At 26.8% G+C, this 19,142-nt stretch overlaps 1 protein-coding gene across 1 annotated transcript; it reads right to left on the minus strand.

Moving 5' to 3' along the window:
• Positions 1 to 178: 178 nt before the first annotated feature.
• Positions 179 to 18,823, minus strand: LOC105829586. Its single transcript, XM_012668569.3, has 32 exons — positions 18,517 to 18,823; positions 18,068 to 18,155; positions 17,183 to 17,588; positions 16,883 to 17,038; positions 16,295 to 16,784; positions 15,308 to 15,546; positions 14,501 to 14,886; positions 13,968 to 14,248; positions 13,508 to 13,701; positions 13,074 to 13,241; positions 12,572 to 12,727; positions 11,699 to 12,310; positions 11,190 to 11,354; positions 10,357 to 10,840; positions 9,839 to 10,077; positions 9,022 to 9,386; positions 8,585 to 8,862; positions 7,991 to 8,175; positions 7,604 to 7,771; positions 7,174 to 7,323; positions 7,025 to 7,103; positions 6,087 to 6,601; positions 5,598 to 5,759; positions 5,187 to 5,483; positions 4,839 to 5,022; positions 4,515 to 4,671; positions 3,666 to 3,922; positions 2,519 to 3,576; positions 1,934 to 2,101; positions 1,417 to 1,575; positions 1,268 to 1,346; positions 179 to 833 (listed from the first exon to the last, which is right to left on the minus strand). The coding sequence occupies exons 2-32, from the start codon at positions 18,153 to 18,155 to the stop codon at positions 588 to 590; spliced, it is 8,571 nt and encodes a 2,856-aa protein (XP_012524023.2). The 5' UTR covers positions 18,517 to 18,823; the 3' UTR covers positions 179 to 587.
• Between the last annotated feature and the right edge of the window lie 319 nt (positions 18,824 to 19,142).

The raw sequence follows: 19,142 nt of genomic DNA on the forward strand, positions 1-19,142 counted from the left end.
TTTCATATATGTATAATTAAAATTTATCTATTTTTTATACATTTATTAGTAATAAAAATCAGAAATATTTTTTTATTATTAATTTACAAATCTTTAAACTTTTTAAGTAAACATTAAAAGAAGAGAACCATATTTTCAATATATTACTATGTTATATTAAAATATGTAGTTATTTATTATAGTACAAAGTAATTTATTATTATGTATATTCTATATATATCACCTTATCTTGCATATTAACATCTTATAAAATAGTTTTGTAAGAATTCACTTAATACATTTTTTCAAGTTCAAATTATTAGTAATTAAGATAAATTGGGTTATAATATTATAAAAAATTGTTTACTAAATAATATATTATTTATGTTATTTTATATAATATTTACTTGTGCCTAATTACAAAGCTCGATTAAAGATAGAATTCTTTGTTTATTAAATGTAATAAAATATTATATACAAAGTAAATATATGACTTTGCTGTTTTTAGAGTAAAAAAACAAATTATTAAATGAAAAATATAAATCAATAATACATTTTTTACATTTTGTATAATATAAATATATGTATTCTTTTATTCAACTTAGTTCTTAGTAATAGGTTAAAAGATATGATACTAAAGCAATGAGAATTGTAGAAACGATATCCAATGATTTTATCCTTGTAGAACTTAGTGGTTCCGGAGGTGGCATTTTTTGCGCTAACCATCGTCCAATTTTTTCGCTGTAATTTTTGGACCATAACAAGTTGGTTTCCGCAATAGCAATAGCGGAACGTAATTTTTGTTTAACGATTATAGGATACTTAGTTATATTTTGTTCGACAAAGTGGACCAACTAAAAAAAAGAAGAATACATTATTGTCATTTTATTATTTGATGATATTATCTAATCTAATTTATAGCTGACTTTCTTATATGATTAATTAATAAGAATATATAATAATAGTAGATAATATGCTACACTTTTATAAAATGTAATACTAAACAGTATTAAATTGGTCAGTAATTATTATTTATTTTAAGCATTAAAAATATTACAATAGTGCCTTTATTACTTAAAATAAATATTACTGATCAATTTAATACTGTCAGTATTATATTTTTATAAGGGCAATTCTTTAAAATTGTGATATGACAAAAATTCAGTTAATATATAATATACAAAAATAAATTTTTGATCAACAAGTTTTTCGATCTATTTTTTAGAAGTTAATATTTTTTTGTTTTGTTACTGTAAATTCTTTAAACAAAAATTCTGAATAATCATACTTTGTCGTATTGTTCCTGGTCTGATATATATGATGCCACATTAACAAATAAGTCTGCGATGTCGCTCCATTTTCCAAAACTGTAACGAAAACATACAAACGTAAGAATTTTATTGCATTTACAGCAGATAGCACTGTAATGATACTCACTAGTTGTATAGTTCATCGTTATTTGCCATTAAAAAGTCAAGAGTAACATTTACTCCTACTCTACTTTGACTGTATACGGAAGTAAATACTGCTGAAACATCTTGTCGGCGAATGTCAGCATTGGCAGGATCGTACTTTTTGATAGCTTTTCTTAAATAACTGTTTAAACAAATTATCCATAAATCAATCAATTAATTATGATTCGGAAATGCATGTAATCAGAGAGATTGCAATTCTTATAATTTTGACAAATTTTATGATATAAATAATACTTACTTACTGATAAAAAACATAAAATAAATCAAATTCTATATTTAATTTTTAAATTAATTATTTTATCAAGTATTATTGAGGATGTTAAAACTTAAATTAACTTTTCTAAATTATTTCTTTAAATATCTTTTAATTATCATATATATATATTAAATAAGCTAGAAAAATGACACTGGTATAAAATAATAAGTTTTATTTTTTTTATTTTGGTTAACGTTGTTGCATATTCTGTTTAAAAACTTACTCTTGGAGCACTGTCTTATTTGTTGAGCATCCAAGTGCAGTTATAATAATTTTTTTCTCGGTTGCAAAGTTTTCTTTTAAATACTGTTTCCACAGGAAATCCCAATCATCTGTGTTTCCTTGTTTTAATGCGGTGCAATAAACAGCTGGTCGTGCATTACGTGGAATTCTGAATAAGAAAATCTTAGATAACAATCATAAATTTTAAAACAAAGTAAATTAAACTTGTTTAATAATTAAACCATTGGACGAATTTAATCTTTTATCTAGTCTGTTCAGTTTTTAATAATTATTTAGAATCTAGTAAATATAAGTTTATAATTTTAAAATTCTTTTTAGATTATTTTCCATATTATACACTCAATTGTTCAAGATAATTTTAAGTTAAATTATTTTTACTTCCAGTATGTTTACTTTTAAGTTTTATATTTTATAATGTTTAGAATAGAAGCTTTTTTTAATTCTTGTATAGGCTGAGGTTAATCAATAAAAACAATTTAAAAATTTAAAAATTAATCAAACATTTAGAATTAAAACAAGTATTATAAATTTAATATAATTTTATCAAAATTTGTTAAAGTCTTACCGTTCAATACTGTTTTTACGCCAAGTTGCATACAAATTTTTAGACCTTTCTATACAGTCTGGTTTGTTCAACTTGCAGGCCCATTGAAGAATCATTTCCCGATTTAATTTGTCTAAATGCTTTTCGGAATCGCCATCAGTAAATCCTACTGTATTATACATATCAGTCAATAAATCTAAAACGTATTGATTTAGATCAATCATGTAAGTTTGCTGGGAAGGGCTTTCAAATCTTCCATAAACATATGATAGGCCGTTGAAGAATGCTCTCCAGGGTAAATGATGTGTCTCTTGTTTCAGATATGTCGTTGCGTTCATTACTAATTCGTAATCTACGTAGTTAGCGCGAGCTAAGTTAAAGAGATCGTCTATAATTTGAGCACGATTCAAGACATTAATAGCTTCAAATCCTTTATTATTTAGCTTGTTAATTAATGCATTCCAGGAATTAGGATCGTAGTTAACGCGGTAGAAACCAGTTTGTTTATAATTAACGATGTACCAGTCGTTAATAGGATTAATAAACATTCTTTTAGGTTCTGGTCCCAGCCATACTTTACGATCTAAAGATACACCATCAAATATATTTTGAGATTTTGGTTCTAGCTGTACTTTGTGCTCGGAAGAAACATCAGCAAATATGCTTTGAAGATTTGGTCCTAGTTGTACTTTGTGTTCATAAGGTACACCAGTAAATGTGCTCTGAAGATTGGGTCCTAACTGTACTTTTTGTCCTAAAGATACACCAGCAAATGTGTTCTGAAGATTTGGTTGTAACTCTACTTTGTGCTCTGAAGAAACACCTGCAAATTTGCTCTGAAGATTTGGTCCTAGTTGTATTTTGCGTTCAGAAGATACACTGGAAAATGTGCTTTGAAGGTTTGGTCCTAGCTGTATTTTTTGCTCCGAAAATACATCAGCAGATGCGCTCTGAAGTTTTGGTTCTATCGATATTTTGTTCTCTGAAGACACAGTAAACGAATCAGCTGGAACGAATACTTCAATTGGTATCCAATAGAACTCATCACCAGGGGTATTTCTGTTCAGTAAAAACCGTTCCTGTAACACAACGTATTAAATTGAATTAAGAAATTTTAAAAACAAACGTGAAAAAATGCCAGAAATATAATAAACCTATATTATGTTACCTGAGTAAGCGTTAATATATTATTATTTAATGTAGCATTGACGACAGGATATCCCGGTTGATTCGTCCAAGTATTCATAACTTCCTCGATGTTTGCCTTTCTATTCTCAATTGGTATTGATACGTACTTTTCAAAACTTTTCCATAAATCTGTGGGAAGTGCCGTACGAAACTCTTGTTTCTTTAAATAATCACGGAGTGCCGATATATAATCCTTTTCGTCAAATGCATTGAAGAACATTCGTAAGACACTGGCAGCTAAAAAAATACATATAAATCTATTAATATTAAATATTAAAAATAAAATATTTTTTACAAAATGTTGAGCTATGCATTTAATTTAATTATAAATTAAATTATAGTTGTAAAATAACAGGTCGTTTTGATATAAATTATATTTTAAATAATAAGTTTTTAAGTTAATAAAAAATTTTACAAAAATTATAATTTTGTACTTTGTATAAATTTTTATATTTATAAAATTTTATATTATTTATATAACAATAGATATTTGTGCAACAAGTGCGGTGATCGAGTCGAGCTAATTATCCGTAAGTGCGGGAAATGGACGCACAAGTCGAAGGCGAGCACCGCGTTTACCTCTACATATGGACAATAGCCATTCGCACATGTCGTACGCAATAATTTTTGTTACTTGTGCGTTAAAATGTTGGTCCTTGAATGTTAATTGATAGGTGAGAAAAGGATTACTTTCGGTGCACAGGCAGTAATAAAATTTTTTATTAAAAGTAGGGAAAGAATATTTTTAATAAGAAATCTCTTGATTAAGTGTGTTATGCATTATGTGTCTCGATATTGCGGTTTTTATATGATATGATATTATACATACATTTGCCGTAAGTGACGTAGTCAAAAATACCAGCTATTTCTTCCGGTGTTTGAACGGGATTTGTCATTGCGTGTGTTGAAATCGAAGCATCTTTTAACAAAGCAGGATGTAATTCGTAAACCACGAATTGATCCATGAAATGGTAATCTGGTCGTATCTAAGAAAAATAAGGTAAATTATTGTATTTGTTATTTGTAAGAATTATAACAAATTAACTGTTGATCAATTAAAAAAAGGTAAATTAAATTTGTAAAGAAAAAAATTACTTGTAAAAGATAGAAGTAAAAAATATGATTTCTCTTTTATAAAAATATTATTATATACCTTTTCAGATGCAAACCATTCGAAGTATTGCGCGAAACCTTCGTTGAGCCAAATGTAATCCCACCAATCACAAGTAACGAGATTTCCAAACCACATGTGAGTAAGTTCATGCGCTATTATAGTGATTATGTATTTTTCATATGTCGATGTGGTTTCTTTTTCATTATAGAAAAGTGCGTATTCACTGATAAAGACATCAAATTATTTATTAAAAAGTATTATAAAAAAGTACAGTATAAGAAACTTGTTATAAGTATAAGACAGTAACATATACAGTATAAGAAACTAATTATGTAAAATACAAGTAGCTGATATATTACGACAATCGTGAATAAAAAATTATATTACCGGAAAGTAGCAAGGCCCCAATTCTCCATTGCGCCATAAGAGAAATCTGGAATTCCCACCAAATCGAGCTTATATAAAGCATAGTCAATGTCCGTAATATTTTCTAACGCATTAATAATTCCCATTCCAATATTTTGAGCATATTTTCCATATGGAGCGACTTCCGATCTGCCCCATACGTTAAGTCTGTTTGCAGGATGAACCGCAGGTTCATATTCAGAGACAACGAATGCTACCAGATATGTTGACATATCGACAATGGTCGTGTGGAATATGTCCCATGTATATTTAGTATCCCTAAATAACATATAATTAAAGCAACATAAACTAACTTATGTATCTTTTATACTGTATTACAAAACCTATAAAATATAAATGTCTAAGTTTGTTCATATACTTTTACACACTTACTTTGGATTTTGAACTGATGTATCGAGTGGCATATTACTTAACGAGTTGTAATGGTTTAGCCTCTGAATATTAATTTGAAATTTCGATTTAAATGCTGGTTCGTCGAAGCAAGGGAAAGCTTGTCTAGCATGCGTAGGTTCAAACTGTGTTGTAGCTATCCAACTATAAAAAAGAATAAACAAATATTAAAATAAAATTTGAAAAAATAAAAAAGTAAAATTAATAAAATTACAAATAAAAGTAAAAATAAAAAACCAAGTATTTTAATTAATTAAAATATTATTAATTTCATGCTGTTTAGTACAGTTAATGAGAGTTGAAAAAAGTTCAATTGGAAAGTTAAAAAATAAAATTGCAAAATTGCTTTTATCTACTTTTAATAAATTTTTCTTTTAATAATTATATAAAGAAATATTATTGCATTCTATAACGCAATAATTATATAAAAAAGTATTATTGCTTTCTACATATAATAAATGTTGTACTTACTGTTGTACTCCTTTACTATCGAGATATGAACTACGATAGAATCCTTTCATATCATCATTAAGAACCCCGCTAAATTCAATTTCTATTATTATTTCCTCATTTTTATGTACAAAGTTGGCTAAATATATTCTTAGTTGTTGTGGAATATTTGTCGTATTAGTCAACCAAGGCATTTCTTTGTCATTTCTTAAGACTTTTATGTTTAAGATATTAAGTTCGTGAGAATTGAGAGCTATCAATGTAGTATCTTCCTCAACTGTTATATATATATTTACTTTTCCTTCAAAGACGCCTTTTTCCATATGAGGTGTGAGATACACGTTATACAATTTTGGAGCAAGTGTCTTCGGCAAACGGTACGTAATGCTTGGAAATAGATTGTCCAATGTTTCAAAAATTATTGGTACTTTTTTCTCGTACCACTCGAATTCATATATCGCCGTTTTCAAGTAAGAATTGAAGGATTTTTTTAATTCAGGTTCTTTGTCACCCAACCAATTAAGTAATTTTGTATACTACGAGTAAAAAATAAATGTCATAAACAGATATTGATAAAAGTTATCAAAAATATTAATTTGCAATTTACTAAGAATTTTCCATATTTAAATAAAATATCTATATAAATTATTAAAATTATAGTAGGACAATTCTACTAGGACAGATTTTAATGAGTTTGAAGAGTTAATGTTTTTAAACGTTTATACAAATTTAAATAAAGCTTGATTATTTTACTCACTGTAAGTGTTTTATTTAATAATTATATATAAATCATTTTTAAACTTAATATTTAATAAAATATATATCACAATTACATGTGGAAAGATTATTTAATCATATTTTTATTTATAAAAATCTTTTAAAAATTGGAATAAATAAATATTTCTTTTGCAAATTAATTAAATAACAATAATTAAAATGTAAATAATATGAGAAATTACCTGATTATAGAGGTCATGAGTAGATAATCTGCTTGCCAAAGCGCTTATTATATTTCCAATTTTTGTAAAATCATTGAAACTGTAATTAAAAATTATATGTTATATTGCATTATTATCATTTTTATTATTAAGCAAAGTTATTTACTTACTGTAGGTGCAATATATTATCGTAATCACTTTTAATTACTGTCATGACAGCTTCAACGCCAATTAAACTTGCATCGTAAACGTTTGAGAATACTTTTGCACTGTCTTGATATCGTATTTGTGAATTTTCTTTGACCGTTTCCCGTAATAATCTTAATTTAATGCAAGAGATAGATTAGTAATTTATACATATTGTTTATTAATTTAATTTATTTAACGTTGCAATTTATTTTTAAAATTATTTAATAAATTGTCTTTTTTAGAAAGTCATTAAAATTATTAGAGTATTAGTTAGAATGTAAACATTAAAAAATTTGTAAAATTGTATTTTATAAAACAAGTAGTAGATGTAATTTATGCTATTCTATTATTTTTTCTTTCTATAACAATTGATACGGATAATAAAGAAGATATTATATAAGTAATAATTACTCTTCTAAAACATCTTTGTTTTCTGAACAAGCCAACGAATTGAGAATAACGAGTTTATCTATGGTAACATTGCTTTTTAAATATTCCTGCCAGAGGAATTTGTAATTATTTGTTTTATCCATTTGCACAGCTGTACAATAGACGACATCGCGGTAGTTTGGTGGTATACTGTAAGAGAGTCAAAAATTTAATTGTTACAATATTATATATACATATTATGTACACAATATTACATATGTATACATATATATATATGTCGCTTTTGATTTATATCTTTGTTTTTTTTTATTCTTTTTTATACAATTACACATAAAGATTTTATATAATATAATCATTCTATATAGTTTACGCGAAGCAATAAACATTTTGATTTGTTATTGGACTTACTTAGTTCCGGAATGTTGTTTTTGTTGAAAATATCTTGCAGCAATGAATTTACAATCTGCTATATCTAGTTTGCAGGCCCATTTACGAGTGTTTATTCTTAACATTTTAGTCAGATTGTCGTCATTCTCACGATCTTCAAAGCCTAGCCGTGCATAAAGTGGACCTATTAATGATGTTAACCATTTCTGAAAAAGATATACATATTTATTTCTTTCTGTAAAATATATTCCTTATAAAATTTTTTATAAAATAACAAATAGATAATTTATTAAAAAGTTTAGAATATAATTTGATTAAAAAATATATTAACAAGATATAATCAAGAAACTTTATTTAAATAGGAAGAACACAAAGCTTGAGAGTTATCCATTAATTAATAAACGTAAAATTTTGAGATGATTAAATTTCTTTGATTTTCTAATTTTCTAATTTTGTTTTAGATATATTGTTTATAAAAAAGTCTAAAACAAACTCAATAATTATACATAAGATAGTAATAAATTAAAACATTTTTAAAAATATTAATTTAATATTTAATTTATATAAAGTTTATTAATTATGAGACAAGCATTTATTTAATTATAATTCACATACTTTATATAAGCCTTCAATATCACGTCCTACAAAACGATTGTTTAAATAAGGCAGATTATTGAAGAATGCTTGCCATGGGAAGTAATTATCTTCTCTTTCTAAATACATTGTAGCATTTATAACAGTCTTGTAATCAATGTAGCCTGCTCTTGCAAGATTCATAAGATCATTAATTAAGGCTGCACGATTGGTTTCGTGAATTGTTTGAATATCCTCGTTTTTAAGATAATTAATTAGTTTCGTCCAATGTTCTTTGTCATAATTTACACGATAATAACCTGAAAACAAATTTGTGCATATGTAAATGCAAATTCTCAAAATATTGAAAATAATCGAATAATGGAGATGTATTTAAAATTGTTAAATATTCAAATTTTATATAGTTATATTTATTCTTTGCAGTTTATGTTAATTTCTAATTTGCTTAGTTTAATTACCTGATTGTTGTATGTTGAATATTAAAAGTGAGTCTGATGGATTTTCTATTGTTTTGTTTTGTTTTTTCTCAATCAACCAAAATTTCGGTGTGGTATTAAAGTATTCTAACTTATTCTGAATTGATGCCCACGTGATTGGAATGTGCCATATGGTATCATCAGAATTACTTTCATCGTCTTTAAGAAAGAATTGTTTTTGTTGTAAAATTATAGAATCTTTTTTAACAGTGACACTAACGACAGGATAGCCAGATTGAGTTGTCCATGTGTCTAAGATATCTTTGATTTCATCGTTTAGTTCCTTTTCCTTTATTTTTTGTTGAAGTGATGCATATAAATGTTCAGGAGTAGCAACATCGTTTTTCCTAAGAAATGAATCAAAAAGGGATTTTTTTCTTCTTAACGGAAGTGTTCGTTACAAAATAAATATTTAAGTTGTTTTGCCTTTATATTGGAGATATATTTTTTCATCTTATTGAATAAAATCATAGGTTGTATTTTTCCTTTATTTCTGTACTTACTTATCACAATTTACTTTTTAAAATAAAATTTAGTTATTAAACGTTTATTCGATTAATTAAAATTTTTTTATATTGTAAAAAATTTTAATATAGCAATTAATGTAATTATGTAAATAATTTTTTAAATATTAATTATATTTTGTGATCCTTAAATAAACACTTCTAATTACATTTATTTATAATAATTAGTCTAGTAAACATTTTACATTTGTTATGTAATCAAAATCAGAGAATTTTTTAATTGAACTAATAAAAAGAATATTCCTAATTTATAAAATAATAATATTATTACATACCGTTTTTCAAGATAGTCTTTTAATGCACTATCGAACAGTTCGATTCCATATGTTTTTTCAACCATTCTTAATACGCTACCAGCTTTAGCATAATTGATTGAGTCGAATATACTTCGAATTTCACGAGGAGTAGCTACATCGTAACTCATGGGATGTGTAGATTTGGAACTATCTGCACTGAAAGCAGAGTGTACTTGGTCCACTACAAATTGCGATTCCAAAGTCTTGTCGTCAAATACCTAATTACAGAATGTAAATAATTAATTTATTGATTAAAGAAATTTTTATCATTTAGATAGAAGTAGTATTTTTATTTAATTTATTTAATATTTATTTTATTTACGTTTATTGCACTAAAATGTATAAAGATATGTTAAAGAAGAATATAATTTCTGTGTTTAAGATCTAAAAAAATTTTCTAAAAGAATCTCTCGTTGATAAAACTTTGTAATATATTAAAGATTTAAATTTTGTATTATAAATCGATATTAAATTGGCGAAGTGTTTTAATTACGTACACGAGCTGGGGCGTGATATTCAAAGTATCTAGCAAATCCTTCGTTCAACCAAAGATACTTCCACCACTGAGGACTGACCAAATTTCCGAACCATTGATGAGAGATTTCGTGAGCAATCACGTTTCTGATATCCTGTTCGTTTGTGATTGGCGAGTGGTTCTCGTCATATAACATTCTTGATTCTCTATATGTTAAAAGACCCCAATTTTCCATTGCACCTGATGAGAAATCGGGCAACGCTGCCATAAAAAGTTTTGAGATCGGATAAGGTTGGTTGTATGTTGTCTCAAAGAACTTCATCAATGGAGCCATCACGAATAGAGCGTAATCAGTTTGATCGATGGCGTTAGGACGTGCGTATACAGCAAATTTAGTTCCATCTCTTTCAGCTGATTTAGATTCAAAATCGGAAACGATAACTGCCACTAGATATGTCGACATTGGCACTGATTTAGTGAAGATGAATGATGTATATTCTTTATTGCTGTAACAATTTGTTAAAAGGTGATTTTAATTTTTGTGTTTCGACAAGATTTATAATAATTATATAATTTTGTTTTTACAATGGCAAATGCGCTTGTAATATGTTCCATTGTTAAGACTATATTTTTTTTTTAAAGAGTCATATTTATGATACTTAAAACAATATCTTTGAAACACATTTCTGTACATAAAAAAATATTGAATATATTGTCATATTTAATTTTTTATTAGAAACAAGATAAAAAGAAGAAATAATGTAATAATAAAATTAAATATTAATTAAGCAATTGCTGTAAAAGTAAACTTTTAATTAAATTATCCTTAAGAAATACATTTAAATTTACACATACCTTTTATCAACTTTGTCCTCTTCCATATTACTAATAGCATAGTATTTCTGGTACTTTGCCAGCACATTAACTTGTATAGTAAAAATCGCTTTCAGTGCTGGTTCATCGAAGCAAGGGAACATTTTTCTGGCGCCAACGGGTTCTAAATGTGAGGCTGCAAGCCATCTAGTATATCAAATATTTTTTTAAAGATAAATATTTAATGCAAGAGTTTAGTTATAAATAAAAAAAAAGAGAAATAAAGAAAAATGTTATTTTAACTTATATTTTATATCCTTTTACATTTCTTTATGTAACTTGTAATAAAGTGGTTATTTAAAATTTAATAAAATTGTTGTCAAAGCATATTGTAAAATAAATTATAAAAAAACAAACAATAATAAGTGCATTAATTATTAAAAATGTTCCTTAAAATTTTTAACAAATTCTAAAACAGAAAAGAAATTAAAAAGTTCTTAATAGATATTACTAGATGTGAATTTAGTAAATACGATAATGTTTAATATTACCTCAGTCCTCCAGTCTTGTTCACGTAAGAACTTTTGTAGAAGCCACGATGCTCTGTCGCATTCAAGTGACCTGTGTACTCGATTTCAATGATCAATTGTGTTCTACTAGGTTGTTTGCTTTCGAGATGTATTTCGTAGAAGTCATATTGTTTTACGACCCGTTTTGTTTTGATCGGCAGTGTTTCCAAATTGGATCCTGATTTCTTTTTCACGTTCACTTCACGATGTTTAATTTCTGACGAGTGCAAAATGATTTGATCTGTCGGTTGGTTAACGTCGGCTTCAATCGTCACCTTTCCATCGAAGTGAAAATCGTCTTCCAAATAAGGTGTAAGGGAAATAACGTAACTTTTAGGAATTATATTTGAGGGTAGAGGATATCTGAGTTCGTCATATGTTTTTAGCCACTGAATTATAGATGTCGAAAAATCGTTGTACCAATTCAATTCATATTTGGCAATTTTTAAAGAGTAATCCAGAGAGTCTTTAATCGACGCAAAATTTTCTTCGTGTTTTTTTATAAGACTTTCGAATTTAGTCACTGATTCGTTGGTAGAAAGACGTTGTGACGCTCCATCGAGGATTGTGGCTATTGTACTCTGTCCTCCGTAGCTAAAAGGATCGCATGATTATTAATCAATGTAGAGATAATCTTTGATTCTTTTCTTTGATTCATGTACGCTCTTTGATATCATTTATTTAAATTTGTATAATCCAAAAGAATTTAAAGAAATATATCTTACAAAAAATAATTTATATGAATAACGCATATTAGCACATATCAATATACTTATTTATGAACACAATATCCTACTTCTCTTTATAAATTAATGTTAATATATGGCGAAAACATTGCGTTATAAGATAACTTACTATTTTTCCATGTCTTTGTGGTACTTATCAACAAAATCAAGAACATATTCAGCACCAAGCAGACCAGAGTTATAAACGGCAGCGAAGGCAGCTGTACTATCCTGTTTGCGAATTGGGTTGTTTTTGTCATAAGTGGTAATGGCATATTTCAGATACCTAAAAATAATTACTTTCTAAGTGAAATATTATATATAGCACGTATACAATATCTGGATGATAATTATATCGTACCACTAGTTTACCCTATTTGAATTATTGCTACGACTATATAAGTAAAAGTAGATATCAAAAATTGTTAAAAAATTTAAATTATTATTACAAACATACTAATGTACATATCTGTTTTTTTTATATAGTCAATTAGAAAATATTTAAATCGCTCATAAAAAATTTTTTTCTATAACAAGTGTAGAGCCTTAAGGTATTTTAAAACATTTGAAAATACTTTCGTATATTTCAAGAAATAATAACATTTTATCATATTTTAGAGTACAAGTCTTACTTCTCTAAGATAGTGGTATCCCGATTGCATCCCAAAGCGTTTAAAATCACTATTTGATCAGTCGGATAATTGGAACTAACATATTCGTTCCATAAAAATTCCCAGTCTTCTGGAGTGCCATGTCTTATGGCTACACAGTACGCTATGGGCCTTTCATTCGGGTTAAAACTGTAGAATATTAAACAATTTGACATTAGTTATATTATAACTATTTAAATTATTGTTAAGAAATATAATAATTCTTTTCTTAAAATTATGTGTAAAAACTGGAATGTTTTTACTTTTTATAGGATAATAATGGCAAATAACAGCAAAATGCTTACATGTAAATGTAATAGAAATTACTTAATTTAAATGTATGAAATTTTATATGCATATTATGTGTGTACTGTGGAAATTGTAATGGAAATAAAAGAACGTTTGTATATTCTTACCGGGTGTTATCATATTCTCTCCATTTTTTAAATCTCTCTGTAAAAATATTTACACATTCCTCATCGTCAAATTTACAGAACCAATTATTTATCTCTTGTCGTAACAGAACATTTAATCTTTCTTCATTTTCATCTTCATTTTCTCTATAGCCTAATTGGATATTCATGTTATCGAGAAGAGACAGGATATATGACTAGAAATATGAAATAAATATTATAAAATTATGAATAGATTTTTCTTTTTGTATTTAAATTTATACAAATATGTTTAAAATTGTAATTACTTAAATAAGCACTTAATTAATTTTATATAAAAAAAAGTTATTTTGTAATTTGCTAAGACAAATTTACATAATAGATAATGTAAATAGTTTAGCAGTTTTTATTGTAATTAAATAATTATGTCTACTTTTTAATTATATATAAATTTGTATACTGTATGTAATTAACAAAAATATACCTTAAGTAAGGCGTGTTCTTCTGTATGTCCTGAAAATCGCTTATTTAGGTATTCCAAACCATTAAGTGCTGCTTTCAAAGGCAAGTAATTTGTTTCCTTTTGAAGATAAAGCAACCCCTCCAGAACTATATTGTAACTTAGATATCCTGCTCTGCCCAGATTTAACAAATCATCTACGATGCCAGCTCTATTTAATACATGAACGTCTTCCATTTTTTTGCTTTTCAATAAACTAATAATTTTCTGCCATCCGAGAGTGTCATAATTTACGCGATAAAAACCTGTACAATAAAAATATTAAAGTTTTTTTAAACTATAAAATATTTATGTAAGTTATTTTAGAATCTGTAATCTTAATTTCAAACGTTTATGTTTAATACTTTTAACGACAATATTTCTTTTTTTTAATAATTTGTCCTATCAAATAATAAGAATTTAATAATTAATATATAGTAATAGTCTAATTATGAATCAATACATATTAAATATTATTAATTCTACTTTTATGACTAAAAACATTGTTTGATATCAACCTGATGATTGAACGTTAAATATGGTCCATCCTTCTGGATCAATTTTGAGGTTTACGGTACTTTCTTTTTCAGATAGCAAATGTTTGATTTTCACAGTCTCAAAATCTTTTTTGTTTTGTGCAAACGTGAGTGGGATAGACCAAGTGATATCTTTAGGAGTATTATCCACGTTTCTCAGAAGAAAGCGTTCTTGAGTAATTGTCACTTGTCCGGTCTCATTAATGGCAATTGATATAACGGGGTATCCGGGTTTTGTAGTCCAAGTATCCATTACCTCTTTTACATTAATGATTAAATCTTTATCTATTCCTTTCTGTATCTTTGGATTCTCTATTTCTTTCTGTATTGCTTGCCATAATTTATCTGGATGGCCCAATCCGTTTTCACTAGAAATTACATCATGATATATTTATTAGAAGATGTATTATAATGTAATTTTTTTATTACGTCAAGAAAAAGAGACATGAATTTTGTGCAAAAATATTAATTTAAAGTATTTTTAATTAATATAATATAGATAGTCAAATAGTAATAAATCAGTGTCTTGCGCAACTATAATATATATGTTATAATATTAATTTAATGTAAACATAATATTAAAAATGTATATATTTAATTAAAATAATAAGACATTAATAAAAATAATTAATTTAATTCTTTTTCTTATAATTTTCTATCATTATATCAGTTGTTTTTATACAACAAATTACATGATTTGCAAAAATTATATCTTAAAATTTAACATTATTAGCAAATTAATTGTTTAAAAAATACAACAAATATAGTTTAATATGTTGTAATATTTACTTGGATTTTATGTATTCTTTTATTGCGTCTCCGAAAACTTGGTTTCCGAATAAGAGGCTCATCATACGAACAATACTAGCTCCCTTGTTATAAGTAATAGTGTCTCCTATTCCTGCAATTTGCGATTTATTGGAAACGTCTCGAGTCATCGAAAGAGATGATTCTAGACCATCCGCTATTAATGCAGATTGATGTTGCTCCACCACAAATTGTTGCTCCATGTTCCATGTTGGATTAAGCTAAAACAAAATAAATGTTTGAACATAAAAACAATATTTATTAATTATATTCTCACAAAAATATAAAAAATATTAAAAACTAAAAAAACTTTACATTAAAAAAAAATTCTGATGTGAATATTAAAATATAAATAAATAATTTATTTTTAAGAATGTTAATGTAATATATAATTATATAAATTGCATAAAATTAGAATTATAACAAAAATTACTTAGACTTAATATTTAAATATTTTTTAAAAATTATATTTTAAAGTTGGAAACATTATTTTAAGCTAATATGTTACCATTATTTTTTTGATAGAACATAACTTGTTATTGTTATTCTTTACTAATTTTAAAAAGTAATGTGATACTGTTACTTAGAAAGTAATAATTTGTTATTCTTTTATTGATTTTTTAAGCGAAATTTTGATGACTTCTTTTAGATTCTAAAATTTAGAATAACATTCACTTGTTTATGTTGCTATTTGATCAATTCAATACAAAATCTATAGTTGTTTTGATTAATTGCAAGTCCATACGTCTGTATTATACGCTTATTTAAAATAACAACAAAAATAACGACAAATTTATTATTGTAAATATATAACGACGTTATCGCTACTGTTACGGACAGAAAAACTAACAATTGTTACTAAAAAAAAGTAATAGTAAGTGTAACAACGTTACTAGTAATGCTTTACTTCACAATCCTGTATTTTAACTACATTCGATAATTGCAAAAAATCTTAAATGTTGCTCTTACCTCCGCGGTAACAAAATACTGGAAATATCTGGCGAATCCTTCGCTAAGCCAAAGGTAGCTCCACCATTCTGGTGTCACCGAATTCCCGAACCACATGTGCGATAACTCGTGAACAATCACGGAAGTCACGCTCTGCTGCGCTGCTATCGATGATTCTATCGGGTCGTACAGCATTCGACTTTCGCGAAATGTAACCAATCCCCAATTTTCCATGGCCCCGGCTGAGAAGTCAGGCACGGCCACCATGTCCGTTTTAGGAAATAAATTACGCCCGAATTTGCTCTCAAACAGTTCGAGGGCATCAGTGCCGACTTTCAAAGCGTAATCAGCTTGATTGATGGTAAGTGGTTTGGACCATACTTTAAAGTAATTTCCAACACTTTCTCCAGGAGGAAGAGAACTAAATTCCGATACGATAAAGGCCACTAAGTAAGTGGACATTGGCGAGCTTTGTTTAAAAATATCCCAGGTCCTATTGGATTCCGGTTCCCTTAAAAGTAAATGTATAATAGTATTTTAAAGCAAAGAAGCTTATTCGACGAAGCAGAAGGAAAGAACACTAGAAAGTTATACTTTCTTTACACTTACAGTTTTTCAGATTTTTCCAATGGCATATTACTAATGGTCTTATAATTGTCGTCTCTTACTATGCGAATTAAGAAGTTTGCCTTAAAACTCGGTTCATCGAAGCATGGAAAAGCATGTCTCGCATGTGTCGTTTGAAATTGTGTAGCAGCTAGCCATCTGTGATTTTTTTACGCAGAGATTTGTGTTAGAAATCATTATGATATTTATTGGAGATAATACTTATAGCGTGTACTTTTTATTTTTTTTTATTGCTACATAATGTTGTTATTAAATAGATTGTATATTGATTGTAACACTTACTTAATGTTTCCGTTTTGATCGACATAAGAACTTCTATAAAATCCGATCATATTGTCGGATAAGATCCCATTGTATTCAAAGGCAATTAATAATTCCTCATCTTCTAAGACTGTTTTAGGAAGAGTAATAGTGTACTTTTCAGTAATATTCTCATAAGAAATCGAAAGTTCATTTTGACGAAAGGGCACAACAGACACTGTTTCGATTTTGATATTTCCCACGTGTAGCGTAATACTTTTAGTTTCTTGTGCTACAATGACATTAATTTTTGTGATACCGTTAAATGTAAAGTCCGTGAAATTTGGACTCAGAATAATCTCGTACGAAATGGGTTTAATCTTTGTTGGTAATCTGTAGTCAGGGTAGACATCATTTTGTGAGACATCCGCATTTTTCGTAAGTATATCTGCAGAATATATTATATAAGTTGTGTATACAATTTTACTATATATGAAAAACAAAAAAAAAACGCGATATTTTGTAAAATTAGCAAAATCGGAGTTACGTGTATATAATTCTGTATAAAATAATTAATAACTCGATTGCACTAATTTAATTATATATACAGATTTTTATATTAATTTCATATTAAATATATGTACAGATTTTTTGGGCAAAAATGGTTAGATGTAAAATTTTCTATTACTATAAATTTATAACAAAAATTTTTATTTACGTAATCTTATAAAAATAAGACAATTATTGTCAAACAAAAGTAGATAAACCGTACTTTTTCATTTTAGAAAAAAATACAAAAATGTATACTTTTATATAATTTAAAGTTTTGTATGTATCTTTTAACTTTTTTATAAATAATATTTAAAAAATAAAGAAATTGATATAAAATATATAAGTTAATTAAATAAAAAATATAAATAGAATTACCATCATGAAATGGAGACTTATCTGCTGCGTTTCCACTGAGTAACGTGATTAGAGTACAAAATAAGAAATAACTTCGAAAGGTCCTCATCTGAAAGATGATTGTACTTTCAAATTGTACGAAAGAATTGTATATGTAATTACGTAAAGATTTTTTTTAGTTTGTTAGTAATCAACTAATTACACCGCACTAATATCTATTATATTACGTTTAAATGCATTAATTTGCCTTATTTTATCGTAAAAGAAAAAAATAAGCACATAATAAAACATAAAAATACATTTTATCCCGTTTTTTACGTGTATGTAGATATTGAATAAAACATGGAGTATGTGTTGCTCTCGTAAACTTTAACGCTTTCAAAAATTTCTTATAGTTAAATTTATATTATTAATATGACATTTTTTTTTAATTAAAGAATTTCTATTCTTAAAAAATTAATGGTACTTACCTTTATTAAAGGTTTTATCACATTTATGACTAGTATTATCGTTTTTTCATGGTTTGTATAACTTTTTTATAGCTCACAATTTTAAACGTCCGTTACTCTGTCTATACAAATAAGCAAAAATATATTGTATCCAATAATACTGTGTCTTGTTTCACTTCTCCTAATATACTAGTTACGTTTAAACGAAGTAATTTTGATATAGTGAGACTTGGTTACACGTATATCGCGAACGATTGAGGCATCCGATTTTCACAGCACCTTTCTAAACGAATATGTCGCACAAACGGTTCTCGATGGAATGAGAGATTGTTAAATGCGTTTTGTACCCTTCGTTACCGTGTTGAGATTACCTATAATATCATCGATATCTTATCACAGCTTAGTTAATGATGATGATATAATTTTTATATATAAAACCATATATGTTATCACATGTATCTTTGCTTGCACAAACGTCACGCGTTAGTGCAAATCAATAATTAAAGATCTAGAAAGAAAAGTTATACGGAAAGATAACAAGAAGTAATAGATTAGAACTTAAGAACCTAAGAAACTTATTACTTGTTGTATCACTACAATTGTTTGCGGAAAGTTATTCGCAAATTAATCTATATCAATTATCTAGA

Source organism: Monomorium pharaonis, chromosome 6 (assembly GCF_013373865.1).
Source record: "Monomorium pharaonis isolate MP-MQ-018 chromosome 6, ASM1337386v2, whole genome shotgun sequence".
Lineage (NCBI taxonomy): Eukaryota > Metazoa > Arthropoda > Insecta > Hymenoptera > Formicidae > Monomorium > Monomorium pharaonis.

Coding starts and splice junctions, on each gene's coding strand:
- LOC105829586 (XM_012668569.3), bottom strand. CDS start 18,155: ATGAGGACCTTTCGAAGTTATTTCTTATTTTGTACTCTAATCACGTTA. Junction 17,589..18,067: donor TAAGTCTCCATTTCATGATG/GTAATTCTATTT, acceptor TATATTCTGCAG/ATATACTTACGAAAAATGCG. Junction 13,702..13,967: donor AAGAACACGCCTTACTTAAG/GTATATTTTTGT, acceptor TCATATTTCTAG/TCATATATCCTGTCTCTTCT.